General features: G+C 43.0%; 1 protein-coding gene and 1 non-coding gene across 2 annotated transcripts in view; both read left to right on the top strand.

The window, feature by feature from the left end:
• AFF1 (ALF transcription elongation factor 1) overlaps positions 1 to 19,392 on the top strand; it is a 103,482-nt gene extending 84,090 nt beyond the window's left edge. Inside the window, exons 14-22 of the mRNA XM_049789885.1 lie at positions 6,755 to 6,858; positions 7,766 to 7,994; positions 8,849 to 8,940; positions 9,084 to 9,144; positions 11,009 to 11,145; positions 11,649 to 11,717; positions 12,819 to 12,956; positions 16,658 to 16,854; positions 17,609 to 19,392. Coding sequence (XP_049645842.1) covers positions 6,755 to 6,858; positions 7,766 to 7,994; positions 8,849 to 8,940; positions 9,084 to 9,144; positions 11,009 to 11,145; positions 11,649 to 11,717; positions 12,819 to 12,956; positions 16,658 to 16,854; positions 17,609 to 17,715 — 1,134 coding nt within the window. The 3' untranslated portion in view covers positions 17,716 to 19,392. The remainder of the gene's footprint in view (positions 1 to 6,754; positions 6,859 to 7,765; positions 7,995 to 8,848; positions 8,941 to 9,083; positions 9,145 to 11,008; positions 11,146 to 11,648; positions 11,718 to 12,818; positions 12,957 to 16,657; positions 16,855 to 17,608) is intronic.
• On the top strand, positions 9,359 to 9,522 carry LOC126033260 (U1 spliceosomal RNA). The gene has a single exon (XR_007504371.1). It is a non-coding gene; the product is annotated as a U1 spliceosomal RNA (small nuclear RNA).
• Positions 19,393 to 20,985: the final 1,593 nt, after the last annotated feature.

Here is a 20,985-nt window from a genome sequence, read left to right on the forward strand (position 1 = left end):
AATTTCTCCAACCTGCTTAGACTTTAGAATTTAAAGCGATACTTTTTGTTTCCTCCCTCTTATAGAATTTCAGAATCTAGTTTATGTTTTCCAGATTTGGGCGAGGGGTGAAGTTGAGAAGCACCTGATCCCACATTCAGGCTATTATAATAGAAAAGCATGTGATATTACCAAAGCAATGTTACCATGTGGGACAGATCATTTTTTAGGCCCCCTTTCTAGATGAAGCCTCCATTTAAATTGACCGTCCTTAGAGGACACCATTCAAGTCAAATGCTTGACTCTCAATCACTTAGTCCTTGAGCTTCATTAAACTCTTGAATCTAGCGCTAACCCTGTGTAAGGGTTACCTAACTCTACCGTGTGTAGGGTAGGGTGGGAGGGGTCACCAGAAAATTTGGCATCAGTGAAAGGTATCCTGAGCGCAGTGACCAACTCTTCGTAGTTCGCTAAGGAGGTGAGTCCAGGCATGCTCCTAGGCTAGACTCAAGGCTTATGTTACTTTTCTCTGGCGAAAGAAGAGTCACTGCGTAGGTAAAAAAGTTTGACGAAGCCCTGACTAGACAAATAACTGAAGCAAATCATTGGAGTCTGGGCTTTTTTTTTTTTTTTCCTAGCCATATGCTTATTCAGGAAGCTTTTGGCATTGCTAACATTAATACGTTTTGAAGAGGCTAGAAATGGACTTTATGAGAAAGTGCATGTTTGGTTTGGTTTGAGAATAGTTGAGTCCTCTTCCTTTCAAGAGCTTTTTTTCCCCAGTGGTTTCTCTGTTATCTGCATGTTTGGTTTGGTTTGAGAATAGTTGAGTCCTCTTCCTTTCAAGAGCTTTTTTTCCCCAGTGGTTTCTCTGTTATCTGCTGATCACGAACTGGCTCGCAGTCACAGACTGTTATCCCAGCTCAGATCTTTAGCTACTGTCCCCATTTTTTCCAGATCCCAAGTTCTCTCACTTTGAGGTCCCTATTTTTGGGGGGGGACATCACACCCGGCAGCACTCAGGGGTTACTCCTGGCTCTGCACTCAGAATTCGCTCCTGGCAGGATTGGAGGACCATATGGGATGCAGGATTTGAACCAGGATATGTCCTGTGTTGGCCTGGTGCAAGGCAAACACCTTACCATTGTGCTATCTCTCCAGTCCCACTTAGAGGTCCCTAAATGGGGTGTAACCAGGCTGACAAGACAATTTCTTCCAGAAACCCTCTAAGCCATGCCCAGCTCTCCCTCTGCTCTTTATTCTTGTCCTCCAGGCCCCACCCTGTGCTGGATTGGCCTGACCCTAAAGCAAACAGTTGGCCCAGCCCCGGACAGATAGACACATTTGCCTTCTGAAATCTCTCTGGGAAGGTCCCATTTTGGGCTTGACTCTGGATGAGGAATAAGGCAGAAGAGACAGTGGCTGCTTGACCTAGAAAAATCTCAACCCTTTGCCTTTTATTTTCCTTCTTGCAATTCAATCTGTGTTTGTTTCTGCCACCTGGACCCTGCACTGTTCCCTTGAATGGTGCTTCCTGAATCCGTCCATGTAGTCATATGGTCTTGCCCCCCAGGACCTCGACTGTGTCTCTGCTGCTCAGTTTAATGTCCCTGCCTCCTGACATAATCCAAATGAAGGCCAACTCTGGGGCACAGGGACCTTTGTGACGGTCCTAGACTGATGACAGGGTTCCAAGTACACAGTGTACAGAAATACTAACCACAGACTTGGACTTAGTTAAGCAGAATCAGCATGAACCTTTTGTTATCTTTTTGTGCTTGCTTATTTGTTATATTTAATGTTTTGCTTTCTGCTAATTTTCAGAATATTACCAGTTTCTGAGTTGTTCCCTGTCAGTATGAAGTATATTATTCTAGAAGGTGTCAACGCAGTTAAGTAATATTGGTGTTGAAGTTTGGTGATTTCTTGGTTTGGTGCTATTCTCTTGAGTTGCCAATTGGCAAAAGCAGGGGGGGGTGGGAATTCTAAGAAGTCTGTGAGGGTTGACTTCCTGGGAAGGTATTTTTATGTGTGGTTGGGCCATCTGCCACTTTGGTTCTTTATGGTAACACAGAGAAAGATGGCCTCTCCTTCCACCTCTGGGGTTTGGTGTTAGGAAGTAATCTTGTGGGTGACTCATCTGCTCTGTGTTGGGAACTTATTCTGTGTGTCAGTATTTGTTTGGAAATTAACTTCCTTTGAAAAATGTTCATTACAAGTGGCCCGTCACGCACACATTCCTGTCTGGATATTGGATTTTGTGGATTCCCCATCTCATTGTGTGGGTGACTCTGGACTTTCTGGGCTCCTTGGGAGCAGAGCTCTTTGAGCACTGTGACTTTTTTTAATTAATTAATTAATTAATTTATTGGCACTGTGACTTTTTAACATTGAGAAACAGAGTCAGACTCTGGAAGTAATTTTATTTTAATACCAGTTTGAGCATTTCCTGCCAACATTGCCTTTCTCCCCAGTGCACATATTTGTTGTTGTTTTTATTTTGGAGCTACACCAATGAGTGCTCAAAATTTACTCATTACTACTCAGGTCTTTTTTGTTTGTTTGTTTTTGGGTCATACCCAGCAGCGCTCAGGGGTTACTCCTGGCTCTATGCTCAGAAATTGCTCCTGGCAGGCTCAGGGGACCATATGGGATGCCAGGATTAAAACCACCATCCTTCTGCATGCAAGACAAACACCCTACCTCCATGCTATCTCTCTGGCCCCACTACTCAGGTCTTGAACCCAGATCTGCCTCTTGCACAGTTCCCCTGGCATATGCTGAGGCTTTGCTATACCCCTTCCCCAATGTACTCCCTGATTTTGCACTGGCTGCCCCCTTGACTGTTGAACAATTCTTGTTGCCTTTCAAGACATGCTTATTTATATCACACTTTGCATCTTTACAACTTACCTTTCTTCAGGGCCTGGGATGTAGGTCAGTGATAACCTGATTCCCTGCTATGGATGCAGCCCTGGTCACCCAACACCAAAACACAAGGATATGCTCCAGTTATCTATAATGAACAGATATATTTCTGAACAAGTATTTGGTTGTTTTGTTTGTTTTTGGGTTTTGGGTCACACCCGGCAGCGCTCAGGGGTTGCCTCCTGGGCTCTATGCTCAGAAATCGATCCTGGCAGGCTCAGGGGACCATATGGGATGCCAGGATTCGAACCACCATCCTGCATGCAAGGCAAATAAATGTCCTACCTCCATGCTATCTCTCTGACCCCTTGGTTGGTTTTTTTTTTTAAACATATCTTTATAGCTCATTTTGATAACATTTCTTTTTACAGCAGTTTATTGGAAGTTCTGTAGATCAACTGCAAAAAATAGGTTGTGGACAATGATGTCCAATAGGAAAATAATAAAAGACCATTACAGGTTTTCCCAATAGCCACATTAAAAATATTAAGAGGGATAGGGCTGGAGGCAATAATTCAGCATGTAGGATGCTTGCCTTGCATGAAGCTGACCCACATTCAGTCCTCAGCATCCCATTTGGTCCTTTAAGCACTGCCAGGGGTAATTTTTTATTTTTTTGGTTTTGGTTTTTGGTGCCCACTCATTTGCTTTGTAGAAAATGAAAGAGGATTACTCCCTACCTGCCCCCCACTATTTTTAATTTTATTTTATTGAAACAACAGAATCCTTCATAGTTGAATTTTGAGATATACAAATGAGTCAGGGCCCTTTCACAATCAGTGTCAAACTCCCTCCACCAGTGGCCCCAGAGTGCATCCTATACTGCCAGCTTTTGCCACCTGGCCTGCCAATATAACAGGACCCTTTAAGTTTAGATTGTTGGAGTTTAGGTCTCTTGCTTCTATTATCGTTGACTTTGGCTTAGATTTTTAGTTCTGTCCTATTTTCCTGCCAGTGCATCTCAGACCAACTTGACCCCTGACCTCCAGCCTCTTTTTTGTTCTCCTTATTTTATTAAAAAAAAAAAAAAAAGAAGTGGGAATATGTGATAAAGTGATCCATGTCCCAAGGTTCTATGAAAAAGGTGGGAGCCCACCCCCCACATTTTAAAGTGAATGTCGAAGTGCTTGCTTCATGGTCTGAACAGAGATTAAGACTATACATTTTAAGTTATTCCCTTTTTTTGCAGAAATTTAAGGAACCAGACAGTTGGAAATCAGGGTTTCTACGATTAGCTAACTTGAAGTGAGCTTTTTTTCTTTCCAGACTTTTGAGAGGATTTAGGGCCACCCCCTCCCACAGGGCTGTTCTACATTGACTGGATATCCCAGATTTTAAAGGTTCAGGTTCATTGCAGGAGCTAAAGTGTCACTCACTCTCTATGTCTCCTCCCTCTGCCCCTCAGCTCAAGACTGTGGGAGGGCATGGAAAAGTCTTTGAATTTGTATTATAGTTTGTGTAAACTTCATGGCCTTATAGCTGGTGGGCACAAGAACATAGAAAAGATTTTCATTGCGAAGACGTCTTCTCTTCACATATCATAATGTTGTCCTATATAGCACTTTAGCTGATATTAAGGGGCGCTTGCAGAGTACCTAATTCCTGTAGAGTTATTGTCATTTTCCTCTCTGAAATTATACTTAAACCCTTTGTTTTTTGGGTTTTTGTTTTTATATATTTTAGTTTTTATTGTTAGATTTTTCTTTAATATATAAAATCTTAATTTAAGTACCATGATTACATGGTGTTTTTTGTTGTTGTTGTTTTGGGGCCACACCTGGTAGCCCTCAGGAAGGAGTTACCCCTGGCTCTGCACTCAGAAATCACTCCTGGCGGGCCCAGGGGACAATATGGGATGCCGTGAATCTTAACTAGGGTCTGTCCCTGGTCAGCTGCATGCAAGGCAAACATCCTACTGCTATGCTATCACTCTGGCCCCTGGGTTTGTTTGTTTTTAACCAAGTTTTCATTAGTTCAAGTAAACATAAATGTATATGCTAATATATAAAAGCAATATCTTTGTTGATAATTTATAGATTTTTTCCAACAGTATTTTTCTCTTCCTACTCTTTCTCCCCTTCCTCCTCCTCCTTCTTTTCCTCCTCTTTCTCCTTCTCCTTCTTCTTCTCCCTCTTCTCTCTCTCCTTTTTGGTTTCTGATTTGGGGGCATTCCTTGCAGTGCTGGGTGATCATATGGGACATCAGGATTTGAACCTAGGGTGGTCATGTGCAAGGCAAATTCCTTACCCGCTGTGCTATTTACTCCCACCACCCTCTTTATTTTCTTTTTTTTTTTTTAAGGTTACAAAGTTTTAACAATTTTTTATTCTAATACTGTGATTTACCAAGTTGTTCAGGTTACAGTTTTAGGCATTAAATATTCAAATACCAATCCAGTGTGATCTTCCCTTCAGCAGTGTCTTCAATCCTACCCACAACCCTAGCCTGCCCCCTTGCATACACAAATTTACTTCATATTGTTTGTTATAACACAAAGGCAAATGGAATTATCAAAGCTTAGAACAATAGGAGTCGATTTGAAGTAAGTTTTATACCTCTCCAGGATGTTACTACAGTCATTGTCTAAGGATTTACCAGGCTGTGGTTGGTACTAGCTGAGCATTCTCTATTACTCTTGAGGCTCATTGAGCTGGGTAGATTTCTCTAACTTTCCTGTCAGATTTCCTGTGATGCTACTGGATTTACACTAGTATGAAATTTTAGGTGCTGTGCAACTGTTTGTTGCAATGTGGTCAGGATCTATAAATCTGGAGGATTTGGTGGCTTGGCATTTTGGTAGGTTAAGTTGTGGAGATGGGCCATTTCTGTAGGAGGGTGTAGAACATGGAACTAAACTGCTATTGCTTCAGGCAGAAAGAGGAATCTGTTGAAAGCTTCAAAGGTATCAGCCCACATCAGACTACCTGGGAGTGTCTACAGTCATTATTTTCTTTTGGAACTTGGTTAATGGAGTTAGGCTGTTTTTTTCTGACTGCCAGGAACTGGTAGATGTGGGTGCATGCTACTGGATTTTCCAGTTGGTAGGTGGGAAACTCAGCCATTGCTATTCTTAAAATACCCCAGTTTCAGCCCATAATTTGGTCCCATTTGAGAAGATTCAGCTGCTCAGATTGAGTTGTCACAGAACTGGACCAAGAAGGAACATCTTTAAGTCCACCACTACTAATTTTACTGTTTTTGTTTTTACTGTTGAGGAGTGAACTCAGCCTCACTTAGCTGGAGCCATCTCCTTGAGCCTCAGTAACCCTATATAGTAAGAAGATCTAGGTGCGCAAAGATAGGTCTTTAGAGAGGAGGAGACTTCACATCTGAAACTTTGCCACTGCTATGAATCTACATTTGTATTGACTGGAATTTAAGGTTTAAGTCTGCTTATTTTTCCTGTCAGTTATCAAGCACCTTTCCAGGTCTGAAGGGGAGTTCTTTTTCATACCAAAATCTGTCTAAAACCCATCAGGTCAGATGGTATGTCTCACTCCCACCCCAAAATTACGTAGCATAGGTATGTGAAAGCTTCCATGAATATATAGATATCTCCCAAAATCTGGGTTGTCTCATTACTTCACTGAAATTTTCTTTATGCATATGTGTGTGTGGGGGTAGTTTTGTTAAAACTTAATTAGATGTGAGGTAGGAAAAAAAAAAAAAGAGAGGAAGCACATGTTCAAGAGAAAATACAGACTTCTCCAGAGTAGAAAAAAAAAACAAACATAGCGACAAGCAAGTATGATATTTATTTAAGGGAGAACACGGACCTTTAGAGCAGACAACTTTACTAGAGATATAATTGTGTTTCTAACAGTTCACATTACTATGTATGTAACAGGGCGAAGGAGAAAGAGACCACGATAGCAAGAAACTCAAACTGGAGAAAGAAATCAAATCACGATCATCATCTTCATCTTTCCACAAGGACTCTTCTAAAACAAAGTGAGTATATTTAAAGTTATCTAGAAAAGTGCTAAATCTTCCTGAGCTAAAATGTCAGAGTGTTTATTTTCCTCTGTTGAGTGAGTCAATCACTAATTAACTCATTCTGGCTCACTTTCATAATCGGGCACATTTCATAACTTACGGGTACACCCTTAGAGACCGTATAGAGATTGGCCATTGATTTGGCAGCAGCTTACATCTTAAAAGTAGAAAATTTCCTAGACATCTGGCATTAACTTCTTTCTAAAAGAACAAGATAGATAGCATTACTTTACTTAATGCATGGACTTGGAAGCAAGCCCTGATAGAGAGGGAACGCAGATAGGCATACAGAATACAGGCAAACAGAGGGAACACACAGTGAGTTCCTGGTGCCTAGCGTCTGTACTCATTCTTTCAGGGCTGGGGCAGAAGCCACAGAGCACTTGGTCTCTGTGTCTTCCAGGAGAAGGGTGGGATAGTATGATTATGTAAGATAACCCATAACAGTATGATTATGTAAGGTAAGAAATTGCTTCATAAACTGATTTGACTAGAACAAGAACATAGCATTTCAATTTGAGAGCCGGCAGAGATGGAGACCTTATAAAAGCTGGGAGACATAGAGGGAAATAGGAAGCAAGGATGAGATGGAGGGAGCTGCCAGGCTTCCCCACTCGTCTAAGGAAGGTAAAAGGTTGGGTGTCTGACATCCTCGATATGCTGTCCTGGGACTCTGGGTTGGCAACACATAAGCTGACCACAGTGACACAACTGCATAAATCACCATAGAAAGGGCTGGGCCTTCCAAAAGTATGGGATCTTTGGCTCTCTGAGAAATGGTGTCTCATGGTATTAGCTACTATAATTTCACAGTAGAACTGGATAGTTCATTCATTGAGTTGCGTGTGTTGCTTCATTCTAGAACAGCACGGTCTTCCTTGGAGAGTTCGAAACAGGAAATGCTTTCCCCTTCACCTCTGACCTCAACCTCATCCCAGAAGCCATCCAAGCCTGCACAAAAGCGGTCTCGGCAGGAAGTAGAGCCCTGTAGTCAGGACCGTCCCCGAAGTGCCAGTAGTGCCAAAGGCAGCCATAAAGACCCTTCCGTTCCTAAGCACAGGAAAGTTGAAGGGAGGAGCTCAGAGCACAAGGTGAGTCGGGGAAGCCCTTGGGAGAGTGTAACTAGCACATTTTACTTTTCCAAAGAAAATGGTTCTTGAGCCAGGGAGATTGTAATAAGAATAAAGCACTTGTCTCTTAAGGCTGCCAACTCAGAGTTCAATCCCTAGTGTCACGAGGGTTCCACGAGCCTGCCAGGGGAAAGCCCTAAACACTTCCAGGTATGGTCCAAGTACTGCCAAGGCCACCCTCCCCCTTTTTTTTTTTTTTCATTAAAAACTAAACAAATAGTTTCTATAGTGCTACTTCAGAGCTGGTTGTCGTTCTTGGTCAGACAAAAATTAGTTACTTGTTTTTAAAGGTCAAGTATAGTTAATATTATGACAGATATCTGTTGAGTCTTAACGTGATTCAAGGCAGATAAAAAGGAATATATTTCTGCGTTAAATTTTTGTCTATTTTGCAAAGACTGGATTGCTGGTCAATTCTTGATTATTGGTTATAGAGTGAGTGAGTGTGTGTATACACTTAGTTAAAATGTGGCTTCACAGGGCTGGAGCACATGTTTTACGTGCGGGAGTCCCAGGTTTGATTTTCAACTCTGCGTGGTCCCCCAACACTTCCACACCAAGACAGAACAAAAAATGCCCACAAGACAAAACAAAAAATGTTAAATTGGCCTCTGATGAAGATCTGTTCTCCTTAAGTCTCAGGATAAACTTTGCAGTTTCTGTTGACTCTTGGGAAGATGCTTGGCCAAGGTGACTTGAACAGTGCTGGGCTTATCTGCTTGAGCCACCACTAGCTGAATGGGATGGCACCTCCAGGACACTGGTACTAAATAATGTCTGCCTGCAATCTGTTGTTTTGTGATTTTTTTTTACAGAGCTCTTCTGGAGATACAACAAGCCCTTTCCCAGTGCCTTCTTTGCCTAATGGGAACCCTAAGCCAGGGAGGCCTCCATTGAAATTGGAAAAGTAAGACTAAATGGTGCTCCTGCCCCTTCATTTCCTCACCTCTTTGGTGTTCTTCCCACTCTCCTGGATTAGAAAAGCCATTTAGTCTGGTCTAGACATTCCAGGCTCCTGTTTCTGATCCCTGAACCTTACTTCTCTTTCAGACCACATGCAGATATTCACATGAAGGAAGCCAGGAGGTTGAAGCAGAAAGCAGAAACAATGGTGAGTCTTATCTCAGCACTCCTGGGCCAAGGTGGTTTCTGAGCTATGTGGCAGGAAGGAGAGTCCCAGAGCAGAGGGTGTAGCCTGCCACTGACAGTCTTGTGAGCTCAAGGAGGGGGATCCTAGGAAGGACCTTTGTTTATCTTAAAGCCCTTGGAAGATTAATCTGAATGAATAATAAATAAGCTAGTCTGTTAGCTGAAATGTTAAGATGATACTTACCTGGCAGGGGCAGTTCCATGATCATGAAGATGGTTTTCCTAGGGTGAGGCTTATCCATTGCACTCCAGATGTGCTCACCCCTGCAATTTCCCAAAATGTGGGAAACTCGACTGCATAATTTGTGGGGGGGGGGGGCTGCGTTCACACTCCCCCCTGAAGAAAAAAAAAATGTTAAGATGAAAGTAATGATCGCCAAGCTTTCAAAAGGGACTTTCAAGTCAGAGAGACAGTTCTGTGGGCAAGATACTGGCCTTTTACATGGCTAACGTAGGTTTCCATCACCCCACGTCATCTATTGCATCCTGCCAGGAGTGATCCCTAAGCACTGCCGGGTGTGACTCCAAATCCCCTCTCTCTAAAAAATGAATTCCGTTTACTTGGAATGTTCATCTTTCTGGAAGCTGGTGATTTTTTTGTTTGTTTGTTTTTGGGCCACACCCGGTGGTGCTCAGGGGTTACTCCTGGCTGTCTGCTCAGAAATAGCTCCTGGCAGGCACGGGGCACCATATGGGACACTGGGATTCGAACCAACCACCTTTGGTCCTGGATTGGCTGCTTGCAAGGCAAGCGCAGCTGTGCTATCTCTCTGGGCCCGGAAGCTGGTGATTCGGCTGTTAATTGAATACATAATTGAATATGCTCTTGTCAGTCTGCTGCACTATAATTAGTTTACCCTGTGTCGCACTTAAACATCAAAGAACCAGAGATTTTATTTATTTTATGTGGTCTCCAAAGTTAATCCCATGAATACCATGTGTACAGTGTGTGTGTGAAACTTTTGGCCCTGGGAGAAGAGTTGGGGTGCCTTTACCCTCCTTGGGACGGCCTACTTGCATCTGGATCAGCTCTGGGTATCCCTGCTTACTGTTCTTTGTTTTTTCACCCTGCTGTAAAATAGCATCTGTCCCCACCCAGCTGCTATCACTACTTTTCTAAACCTGGGTTCCATAGAAAGTCTGTACATAGGTCGTCATAATACTGTGTGTGATTTATATGCGGAGTTTCATTCCACATGGCCTCGTGGAGTGCAGGATGGCCTGATATCCATCATGTGAATAGACCATGAGATGACAAAGAGTGCAGTGAAGTTTGGGGAATCATCCATCTATAATTCATTCATAGTTCTGCATTCCCAGTCCGAGACTCTAAAACATCCAAATTCCCTGTTATCTCCAGGGTTAGACCTATACATTTAGCCCAGAGTTCCAATTGAGATTAAGTAGTCTGTTGCTCTAACATACATAAAATAATCATTCTTGGATGTATACTCTTAAGATGTCTACAAATTAAAATGCTTTTCATTACTAGAAGATAAATATGCAAAGATACTTGTCTGTATTATTCTAAATGTGCAGAGTAATCTGTTTCTTACACATTAAGAATAATATAGGGATTGTACTTACTGCTTAGTGTAAATATGAGTTTTTACGGGGCCTTAGGGGACCACAGGATCTTTTTCTTAAATGTCTGTGAAGAGAAGTTTAGAAGGTGAGATAGCAGGTTTTGGTTATCATTTTGAGTCCCGGTGTTGTCCTTCTCTGTGGCCTTCAAGTAGAAAAGTGGAGGGAAGTTACAATGAAGACGTGTGGGGAAAACAAGATAAAAGCCAGCTATCTGAGTAAGAATGTCTCTTCTCCTGCAGAAGGACAAGGCTGGGAAAGCTGTGAAGTACCTGGAAGCTGCCTTGTCTTTCATTGAGAGTGGAATCGCCATGGAGTCTGAAGGCCCAGCATCCAAGGCCGCTCACGCAGTGTACTCTGAGGCTCTGGAGCTCCTGAGGTAAGTGTCAAGGGATTCCGCCAGCCCTCCTGAGAACGGCTCTTTTCTCGGCCCTATGGCTTCAGTCCTGGAGATCAGTAAGAAGTAAAGAGGCCACTCAACAGAAGAGAGCCTCTCAGATGCACTGGTTAATGAACTGTGCTCTGCTGGGTGAAAATGTTTCCTCTGAAGGGCCAGCGTAAGCACCTCTTTGCCAAGTGTACTGAGAAATAGGCCTTTCAGTAGTACTGACACATAAGTGCCCATTCTCTTCTTGGACTGAGTTCCCTTCTAGATTCCCTGCATTGCCACGGGACCACAGTAAGGACACAGGTCTGCTTGGGCACAGCAGGTAGAGAGGCCAGAGGGACATGGTCTCTGTGTTTCTCCTGAGACTTATTTCTTTTGGCCTTGACTCTCTATTTTCAGGAAAGATCTTCAGAAAACCAAGACTCGGGAGTAAGATGTGCACGAGTTTACTTATGGCTTTGATTTAACTTTGACATATTTTTATTTCCCAACAGCTTCACTATGTCATTAAAAGCTTTCTCCAGTGCCGCATCGACACAAGAGAAAACATTTGCTGTCTTATGGTGTGTACTTTTTCCTTGGGATCTATTTGCTTTCACATCTTTTAGTTGATCAGGAGAGTTTATGTTTCTTGGTTTTGGGGTCACACATGGCGGTGCTCAGGAGTTATTCCAGGCTCTGTGCTCAGAAATCGCCCCTGGCAGGCACAGGGGACCATATGGGATGCTGGGATTTGAACCGCCATTTGTCCTGTTTCAGCTGCATGCAAGGCAAACACCTTACCGCTGTGCTATCACTCTGCCCCCCCCCCAGATCAGAAGAGTTTTGAATCTTATTTTTTTTTCTTTTTTCTTTTTTGGTTTTGGGGCCACACCCGGCGGTGCTCAGGGGTTACTCCTGGCTGTCTGCTCAGAAATAGCTCCTGGCAGGCACGGGGGACCATATGGGACACCGGGATTCGAACCAACCACCTTTGGTCCTGGATCGGCTGCTTGCAAGGCAAACGCTGCTGTTGAATCTTATTTTTATAGGCACAGTACACAGCAGTGCTCAAAAGCCCCCAGACTATAGGTTGAGGATCTTTTTGTACATGTATGCACATTGGGGGCTGGGAATCCTGTCAGGGCCTTGAACATCTTGAGCTGGCCTACAGCTATTCGAGCTCTCCCCAGCCCAGAAATTTGGTTTTGTGGGTTTTGTGCTGGGATTTGTTCGGTTGTTTTGGTAAGGGCCCCCCCCATCTGGAGGCCTGCAGATGTTATTCTCCTGTGCCCTGTCATGTTCAGAGAACCATATGGTGTAGTGCTAGATTCTGGAGGCACATGCTGGGCATGTGCCCAACTGCTGTGCTAGTTCCCCATGTTCTTTGAGGTTTATTTCTCAGCTAGCTAGTTAGTTGTGAAATGCCATTTTACTATTGGCCTTACCACTTCATCTTTTTTTGTGTGGGTGGAACACACCAACAGCACTCAGGGGTCACTCCTGACTCTGCACTCAGAAAGCACTCCTGGCAGACTTGAGGGACCATATGGAATGCTGGGGATCAAACCCAGGTTCGTCTGGGTTGGCCGCGTGCAAGGCAAACACCCTACTGCTGTGCTGTCACTCTGGCAACTCACCACTCCATGTTTTGACTTAAGTTTTGTTCTTATTTATGTGTGCAGCCTCCGTTGCCAGTCCCTGTTGAACATGGCGATGTTCCGCTGCCGAAAAGACACGGTATTAAAGTATTCTCGTGCTCTGAACGAGCACTTCCACAGCGCTTCCAAAGTGGCCCGAGCACCTTCTCCATGCATTGCAAGGTAATGAGAAATCCCACCAACATTCTTTCTAAAGTTGAGTTATTTATTTACTCCTTGCTCTTATGATCATTTATATATATATCTATATAATGACTTGTGGATAACCTTCAAGGCATACACATTTATATGATGATATGTGACTGAAATTTTTTTTTTGAGGAATAGTTATAGATCAAGGATGCTGCTATACTAGGATATTTAGGATATATTTAAAATATTTAGGATATTTTACAGTATCCTAAAGAGAAACAAATAGTATCGGGGTCAGCATCCAAAAGCTTTTGAGGATCCTTGCAGTTCTTTCTTATACCCTCAGTAGACCCTCATGGTGTTTCCTTAAAACCAACTTTCCAGAAGCACAAAACTGGCACCCTCTTAGGAGGACTTTATCCTGTGGTTCAGGCATGGCCATCCTCATGTGGAGCAGGATTTCAGCCCATCAAGCTCCTGCTCCACCCATTCCCAGATTGCTGTGGCTGGCTGCCGTAAATGCTATATAGTCAGAGAAGGAAATGCTCAATTTTTAAAAAATTGGTTCTCACACATCACAAAGAACAAAAACAGCCAGTGCTGGTGTGGATGTAGGGAGAAAAGGACTCCATTCACTGCTAGTGGGAATGCCATCTAGTCCAGCTTTTAGGGTAAACAAAAGTTTCTCAAAAGTCCATGGTAGGAAGCTTGCCACAAAAAGTACACAGAGGGAGGAGGGAGACTTGGGACATTGGTGATGGGAATGTTGCACTGGTGATGGGTGGTGTTCTTTACATGACTGAAACCCAAACACAATCATGTATGTAATCAAGGTGTTTAAATAAAAAAAGATAATAATAATAATAATAATAATAATCCACTTGAGCTACCAACAAACATCACTAAGAACCATAGCTCTGATAAGTAGATGAAACATCATCAGAGTTATTTCATACATATTTTTTAAAATTCGGGCATTTATTTACCTCCAGGAGCTCAAAAGAGTAAATTAAAAATAAATATCAAACTGATAACATTTTAGTCTTACAAATTTAACTTTACAGTAAAAGAAAAAAATGATTTTTCACTATAGAAGATAAATAATTAAATTTTAAATAAAATTATTTTGGAATTATTCAAAAAAAAAAAAGTACACAGAGTAGAGAAGAGTCCACTATGAAAGGGACATTCATGGTACCCTTTCATTAGCAATAGTGCAAACCCAATGAAAGGGAAAAGGGGGGGGGGGGATTAAAATACTTGCCCCAGAAGCAGGGATGATGGGTAGAAGGGAATAGGACATCAGGGAGGAAAAGAGGGAAACTGTTGTCATTGGTGGTGGGAAATGTGTAGTAGTCAAGGCTGGTCTACATTATATGACTGTAACTCAATCATGAATAACTGTATCTGTGGAGGAAAAACCTGTAGTATGAACAACCTTGGTGTTTAAAAAAAAAAAAAAAGAAAGAAATTGGTTCAGGGACTGGAGAGATTTTACAGTACGTTGGGCATTTGTCTTTGACATAGCCAACCCAAAGTGAATCCCTAGCATCCCATATTATCCCCCAAATTCACCAGAAATGATCTCCAGTTACAGTGTGAGGAGTCTTCCCTGAGCACTGCTGGGTGCTGCCCCAAAGTAAAAAAAACCCAGAGAAGTGGTTCACATACTTGAAAAGTGCCTAGTTCTAATAGGTTTTGCTATGTTATGAATATTACCTAGAAGATGATCACATTCAAAAGAAGAAATTCTATATGGCCACTCTCAATAAAGGAATTCTTGGCGGAGTGTTAGCCTCTTGATTTTGAAATATGTCCTGACCCAGATCTTTGAGATTGAATTTTAAAGTAATAGTGTGTTGGCCACCTTCTTTTAGGTCACTTCTCCACCTTTTATCTAGTCTGTCTCATACACCCTTTAGCCCTCGCCTCACTTCCATCCAGGCTGCTGTGGGAGGAGCTCCTTGTGATCACAGTATATTTGTAGGATGCACTTAAGCCATGCAGGTGGTGTGGCAGGCCTGACTCACTGCTTCTTTATCCTTAAACATTTGACTTTTATGTCTAGGCCAGTGGTCCGCAAAGTTCATTAGCCTGCAGCCCCTCCCTTCTACATTCCTTAGGCAAACACAGGAAGTAACCCCCCTCATTATGCCCAAAGCTACTACCCGAAGCCCCCATGGCACTAGCAGCCCTGGGGTGGGGTAGACCCCACTTTGGTCCACACTCGTCTGGTCTCTTTTGTTTGTTTTTGTTTTGGGGCCACACCCAGTAACGCTCAGGGGTTACTCCTGGCTATGTGCTCAGAAATCACTCCTAGCTCGGAGGACCATGTGGAGCGCCAGGGATCAAACCGAGGTCCGATGAAATGTGGGTCACCTGTGTGCAAGGCAAATGCCCTACCACTGTGTTATTACTCTGGCCCCTAGTCTGGGCCCTTATACTTGTCTCATTTACCCCACATCAAAACTCTCATTAACTACAAGACCAGGTACTTGGGGGCAGGGATTGGCTCAACAGTAGAGCAGTTGCTTTGCATGTATGAGGACTGGGTTCCGTTCCCCGCACTGTAAAAGGAGAGTAGAGAGAAGATTCAGAACCCTCTGGTGCATACCTGTGATTGGCTGTTGTCCTAGAACCTGTCTTTTTTTTTTTTTTTTTTTTTTTTTTGGTTTTTGGGCCACACCCAGTAACGCTCAGGGGTTACTCCTGGCTATGTGCTCAGAAGTTGCTCCTGGCTTGGGGGACCATATGGGACACCGGGGGATCGAACCGCGGTCCGTCCAAGGCTAGCGCAGGCAAGGCAGGCACCTTACCTTTAGCGCCACCGCCCGGCCCCAGAACCTGTCTTAAATGTTCCGGTTCACTGGAGAATTAGCAAGCACCTCCATGTGCCCCTGTGTATGTGCTCTCCAGAGTGATGAGTTGCAGACCAAGAAAGGTGGAAGAGAAATCACTGAAGTATGATTAAATCAGTATGGAGAGACTCGTTAAAGTGGTGTAGCCAGGAGAAAGTTTAGTTCCTGGAACCCCAGTGTCTTGGGAATTCTGGGTCATAGAGTCTGAGCTCCCTTCATGTTATCAAGTGATGAGAAGTGACTGTAATAGAAAGTGGGCCATCTTCACAGAGAAAGGAATGGTATCACCAGGACAGTCTAGGGTAGGCTTTCTCCCTCTTGAGAGGGAGAAATTGTTGCTTGAGAGAGCAGCACATGCCATGGGGAAGTGTAGCGTAGCTTGGAGGATTTTGTGGGTTTTTTTTTTGTTTTGGTTTTAATTTGTGGGTTTCTTTTGGGGTTTTTTTGGGGGGGGGCTGGGAATAGGGTACACTCAGTTATGCTCACAGGCTAGTCCTGTCTCTGCACTCAGGAATTACTCTTGGTGGTGCATGAGGGGCCATATGGAATGCTGGAAATTCCAACCTGAACCCAGTTTGGCCATGTGCAAGGCAAACACCCTATCCTTTGTACTATTTATTACTCTGGCCCCATGGATGCATGTGTTTGAAAACATATTTATTTGCCTTCTTGCCTCTGTCCAACTGGTTTCTGAAATAAGCTGCCAAATACTGAAAGTGAAGAGTATGTTTTGGCCTGGTAGGCATGAGACTGGAAGTTATTTTCATTTTGACTGGCCCACCTGGAAACCTTGTGATTTGTAGTGTTCCGGAGCAGGAAACCTGTACTTTAGGGCATCTAGGTAATTAACTGAGTCTCTTTTCTGCTTCTCAGAAACACAGGCACACCATCCTCTCTCTCTCCAATGCCTTCTCCTGCCAGTTCCCAGGCCAGTGCTGGCGGGGTGGGGACCAGCGGGATGCCACTCAACATCCAGAACATGACGTCTTCCTATGTCACCATTACATCCCATGTCCTTACTGCCTTTGAACTTTGGGAACAGGCTGAGATCCTTATAAGGAAGAATAAAGGTAATTTGGTTTTATAGTGGGAGACTCTGGGGCCCAGACCTCGGGGCGTGGGGGTAGGGAGGGCAACATTGCAGGTGTATTCGTATCATGGTCTGGTTTCTGTCTGTTAAAGTCACATGGTTTACAGTAGTGTTATCGTGTTGCTTTTGGCTTACAATGCTAGTGCATCACTGCTCCCGCCAAAGTGCTCATAGTCTTCCACCACTATCCCTACATCCTTTCCCCTCTTCACTTACCTCTCAGTTCTTTTATTTTTTTATTTATTTATTTTTTTGTTTTTGGAGGGGCCACACCCGTTTGATGCTCAGGGGTTACTCCTGGCTAAGCGCTCAGAAATCGCCCCAGGCTTGGGGGGACCAAATGGGACGCCAGGGGATCGAACCGCGGTCCTTCCTTAGCTAGCGCTTGCAAGGCAGACACCTTACCTCTAGCGCCACCTCACCGGCCCCAATTATTAAGTATTTTAATGTATGGGTGGTTTTTTTTTTAAAATCTATACCTTCAGTAGACCAAATTATAAATGTTGTATTACTCAGTGCCAGCCACAGATGTAACAGAGTAAACCAAATTGCTCCGCTGTGCAGAGGTTATGGAGATTTTGCAGGCCACTCTAATAGATTGCAAAAGCTTGTTATGATCAATAAATTACAGAAGAATCATGTCAATAATAATTTGTGGTACCTTGATTTGTGTGTGTACATTTGTGTTTTTGTTTGCGCAAGCAAGTTTACTTTGGTTTGGTCTTCCTTTGCAGATCTCTTTGCTCAACTCAGCACAAATGTGTGTGCCTTGGCCCTCAACAGCAGTTTGTCGGATCTGGTGCACTACGCAAGACAGGGTCTTCAGCAGCTAAAACAGTAACCAAAATACCTTAAATAGGGCCCATACTGATGGATGCCTTGAGAACTATTTTGCACATTGGAAGCCTCAGAAACAATCTAGATGTTGTCTTGACAGTTCACCAGGCTCCCAAGCAGAAGCTTCGAAGGTGGTCTGCACACTTGTCCACATGGACTCTGAAGAACTGTGTGACCAGTGGTCAGATGGAAGGACCAGCGGGAGCAGAGGAGAATCACCTGGGCTTACTAACTAAAAGACATAGGTTTAGTGGCACCTACATGAGCCTGTGAATGGTCTAGAAACATTTCTGCCATTTTTAATCCAGCAGATGAAATGAGGGGAAGCAGATTTCAGCTTTGAAACGAATTCATTATTTCAGTCGCCACGTGAGTCCATTCCCAGAGTGGGGTTGGGAATGAGACATTTTTCACAGCAGATCTTGTTCTAGGATTTTGTGAGCAATTTCTTTCTTCCTTGCAGAAAGACTTAGGTGAAATACCTGATTTATGAACTCTAATGGCCATTTGATCAGTTGTGAAGGAGTCCCACATTCTGGCTTAGATTACACCACGTGCTGTCCTAGTATATGAGGGCCAGCCCCCCTTACCTGCAGATCTGAGCTCTCACCAAGTGAGGACCCAGTGACCCTGTCCCCTCCAAACACTTAACCCCACTCCTTCATGCCCGGGACTTTTTGTTAAAGTTCTGTGGGAAGAAGGGAATCGACACTCACCTGGTCAGATTGCAAAAATGCTCTGTAGCTTTGTTACAGTAGAGCCCGCATTTGAGGTGCTGATTTGTGGTTTACTGTTATGTGGTAATTAATATCTGTTCAACCAACTCAGTTTTGTCAGTGAACAAAGGAAAATGAAATCTACTTTCTAGAGAGGCTATATTTTTCTGCTTCAAATCCTTTTATATTTATAGAAAAACTAGACCCTCAGAGTCCCTACTTGTCTAGGAGAAATAAAATCCCTGGGAGGACGTGGGAATTTGGGGTGGTTGAATAGATTTAAGGAAAAAAGGGGGTGATGGAGAATTAAAAAAATCATATGCCTTCTCTCTGGATTGTTTTCAGATAGACTCAGTTAAATGGAAAAGGAACTGTTTCCACTTTGCTGTTGTTGCCATATTAGATGCACCAAACGAATTCATTTTGAGTCGTCATGAGAGATGAGAGAACATGAGAGAATACAATCACAATTCCCACAAGCACAGATTTTCTTGTTGAAACTTGGGAGTTTATTATTGGAAGCATTATTTTTGAGTGCAGTGTGTTTAAAAGCCAATTCTTTTTATCCCTTTTAGAAAGAGGTAGAATTTGCACATGTATTAAAATTAAGGAGTGAATGTTATCTCTACAGCTAGCTTGTTTTTCTTCCCTTCTTCTCTGTCTTCCTTTCTACATGCTGCTGCTTGTCAAGCATGTGTCTCATTTCTTAATGTTGAGAAAAGAATCTTCATTGACGAGTCGTTTTATAATACATGTTTGATATCCATATGACGAATGGAAGAACATCTTTTGTAGTGTGATAAATATATAAGGAAACGTGTAGCAGGTGGGAGAATGCTTAATACTCACAGTTTGAATTTTTTGCTTGAAGCTGTTTTCTGGTGTCTTACCCAGCCTGGCCCTACATGCTCAATAGCTGGAGCAGAGGTTCCTTGCCATGCGTTTAGATTAGAGCCGTAGAATAATGATATCATGCTATCAGTGTCGAGATGCATGTCATCTTGATGGACTGACTGTATTTATGGATGTTCCAAAGCAAAGCCATGCTCCTTTTTTCCTGGGTTGCACGCGTCTCGCATCAGTCAGGCTTACAGGATTATCTGATATCTTGTTTCCCTCTTCTCCTGCTCACTCCCACCTCTTCACCCCTACTTCCAGTGCACCACTGTCCCTTTGGAGGAGGCAGGGTCTCAGCTCTGCCAAGGCAGCCAGTTGTGACCCAGCGCTCTGAGCACATTCGACAAAAGACATTTCCAAGTCCATTTCTCAGCCAGTTCTAAAGAACGGGTTGCTTCTTCCATGACCACATTTTTATTTTTATTTTTTTGTTCTCCTTTTTCTTTGGTCCCTTGAGAACTTAATGAATTTGCAGTTGATGTATGCTATTTGATGGTGCAATGCCACAGACATTGAACCTAAAAGATAATCCCTGAGGGCTTTGGAATGGAGCTTGGAAACAGAGTAGCTGGTGAATTTTTGATGTTCACAAGGCCTTTTTGCTGTTACAGTTATGCATATTTCTCAGGTCTTTGAAATCATTTGTACTTTTTTCACTGTGTGCTCAAATTCCCAAAGGCAATATGCACTGAGGTGGACCATTGAAAGAATTGGACTATAAAATTAGCCTTAGAACATGTAAAGCCAAGACTATAATATTAGGACACAATTCATAGTGAGACAAATACAAAATTCCTTGAGTGAAAACTAAGCATAAATTCTTGCCTTAGCCTCTACAGCATGTGTGTGCGTGTGTGCATGTGTGTGTGTGTGTGTGTCCTAAGAAATGAAGACCACTTACATTTTTAAAATGATGAGTGTTTTCATTCTTCTGGAGGTAATTAAAATGTGAATCACTGAACTTGAGTTTTTTGAATGTACAGTGGGAGAAGCCAGCAGGCAAGAGTGTTGATTTTTTTTTCTAGTGGATGCACCTTTACTTTATAGACCCATTTGACCAAAATATTAAGCTATGTTTCTTAGACAAATTGGACCACACTTCTCCCTTCTTTTGTCCTATAATTCAGAATGTTTTTAAGCAAGCATACTGTAGATTTCTAGCTTAAAATTTTACCATACGTACTTTAAATACTAATGTTGAAGGTCAGAGAGATAGTACAGGGATTAAAATGCTTGTCCTGCACATCACTGACCTGGGTTCCATCTCTTATCACTGCATAGGTCTCCCCAGTCCTACAAGGAGTGATCCCTGGGCACAGCCAGGAGTAAGCTCTGAGCACTGCTGATATGAACTGAAACCTAAAAATAAGTAATGTTGGTAAGAGTAGGAGCTTACTCTGTTATGATTCCTGTTCAACACATTTAAAACTGCTATTCCCTCCGGAGTGAACAGAACTCTTATCTTTGATGTATTAAAGTGTGTGTGTGTGTTGTGTGTGTGTGTGTTGTGTGTGTGTGTGTGTGTGTGTGTGGTGTGTGTGTGTGTTCATTCATGTGTACTGGCTTGCACATAGACTAAGAAACATATATGACAATTTTACTGTGCCTTTTTGACCAGACAACTTAAAAACAATGCTGTGTTTATTTTGCTGTGGCTTTGA

This window comes from Suncus etruscus, chromosome 16, assembly GCF_024139225.1.
Source record: "Suncus etruscus isolate mSunEtr1 chromosome 16, mSunEtr1.pri.cur, whole genome shotgun sequence".
Taxonomy (NCBI): Eukaryota; Metazoa; Chordata; class Mammalia; order Eulipotyphla; family Soricidae; genus Suncus; species Suncus etruscus.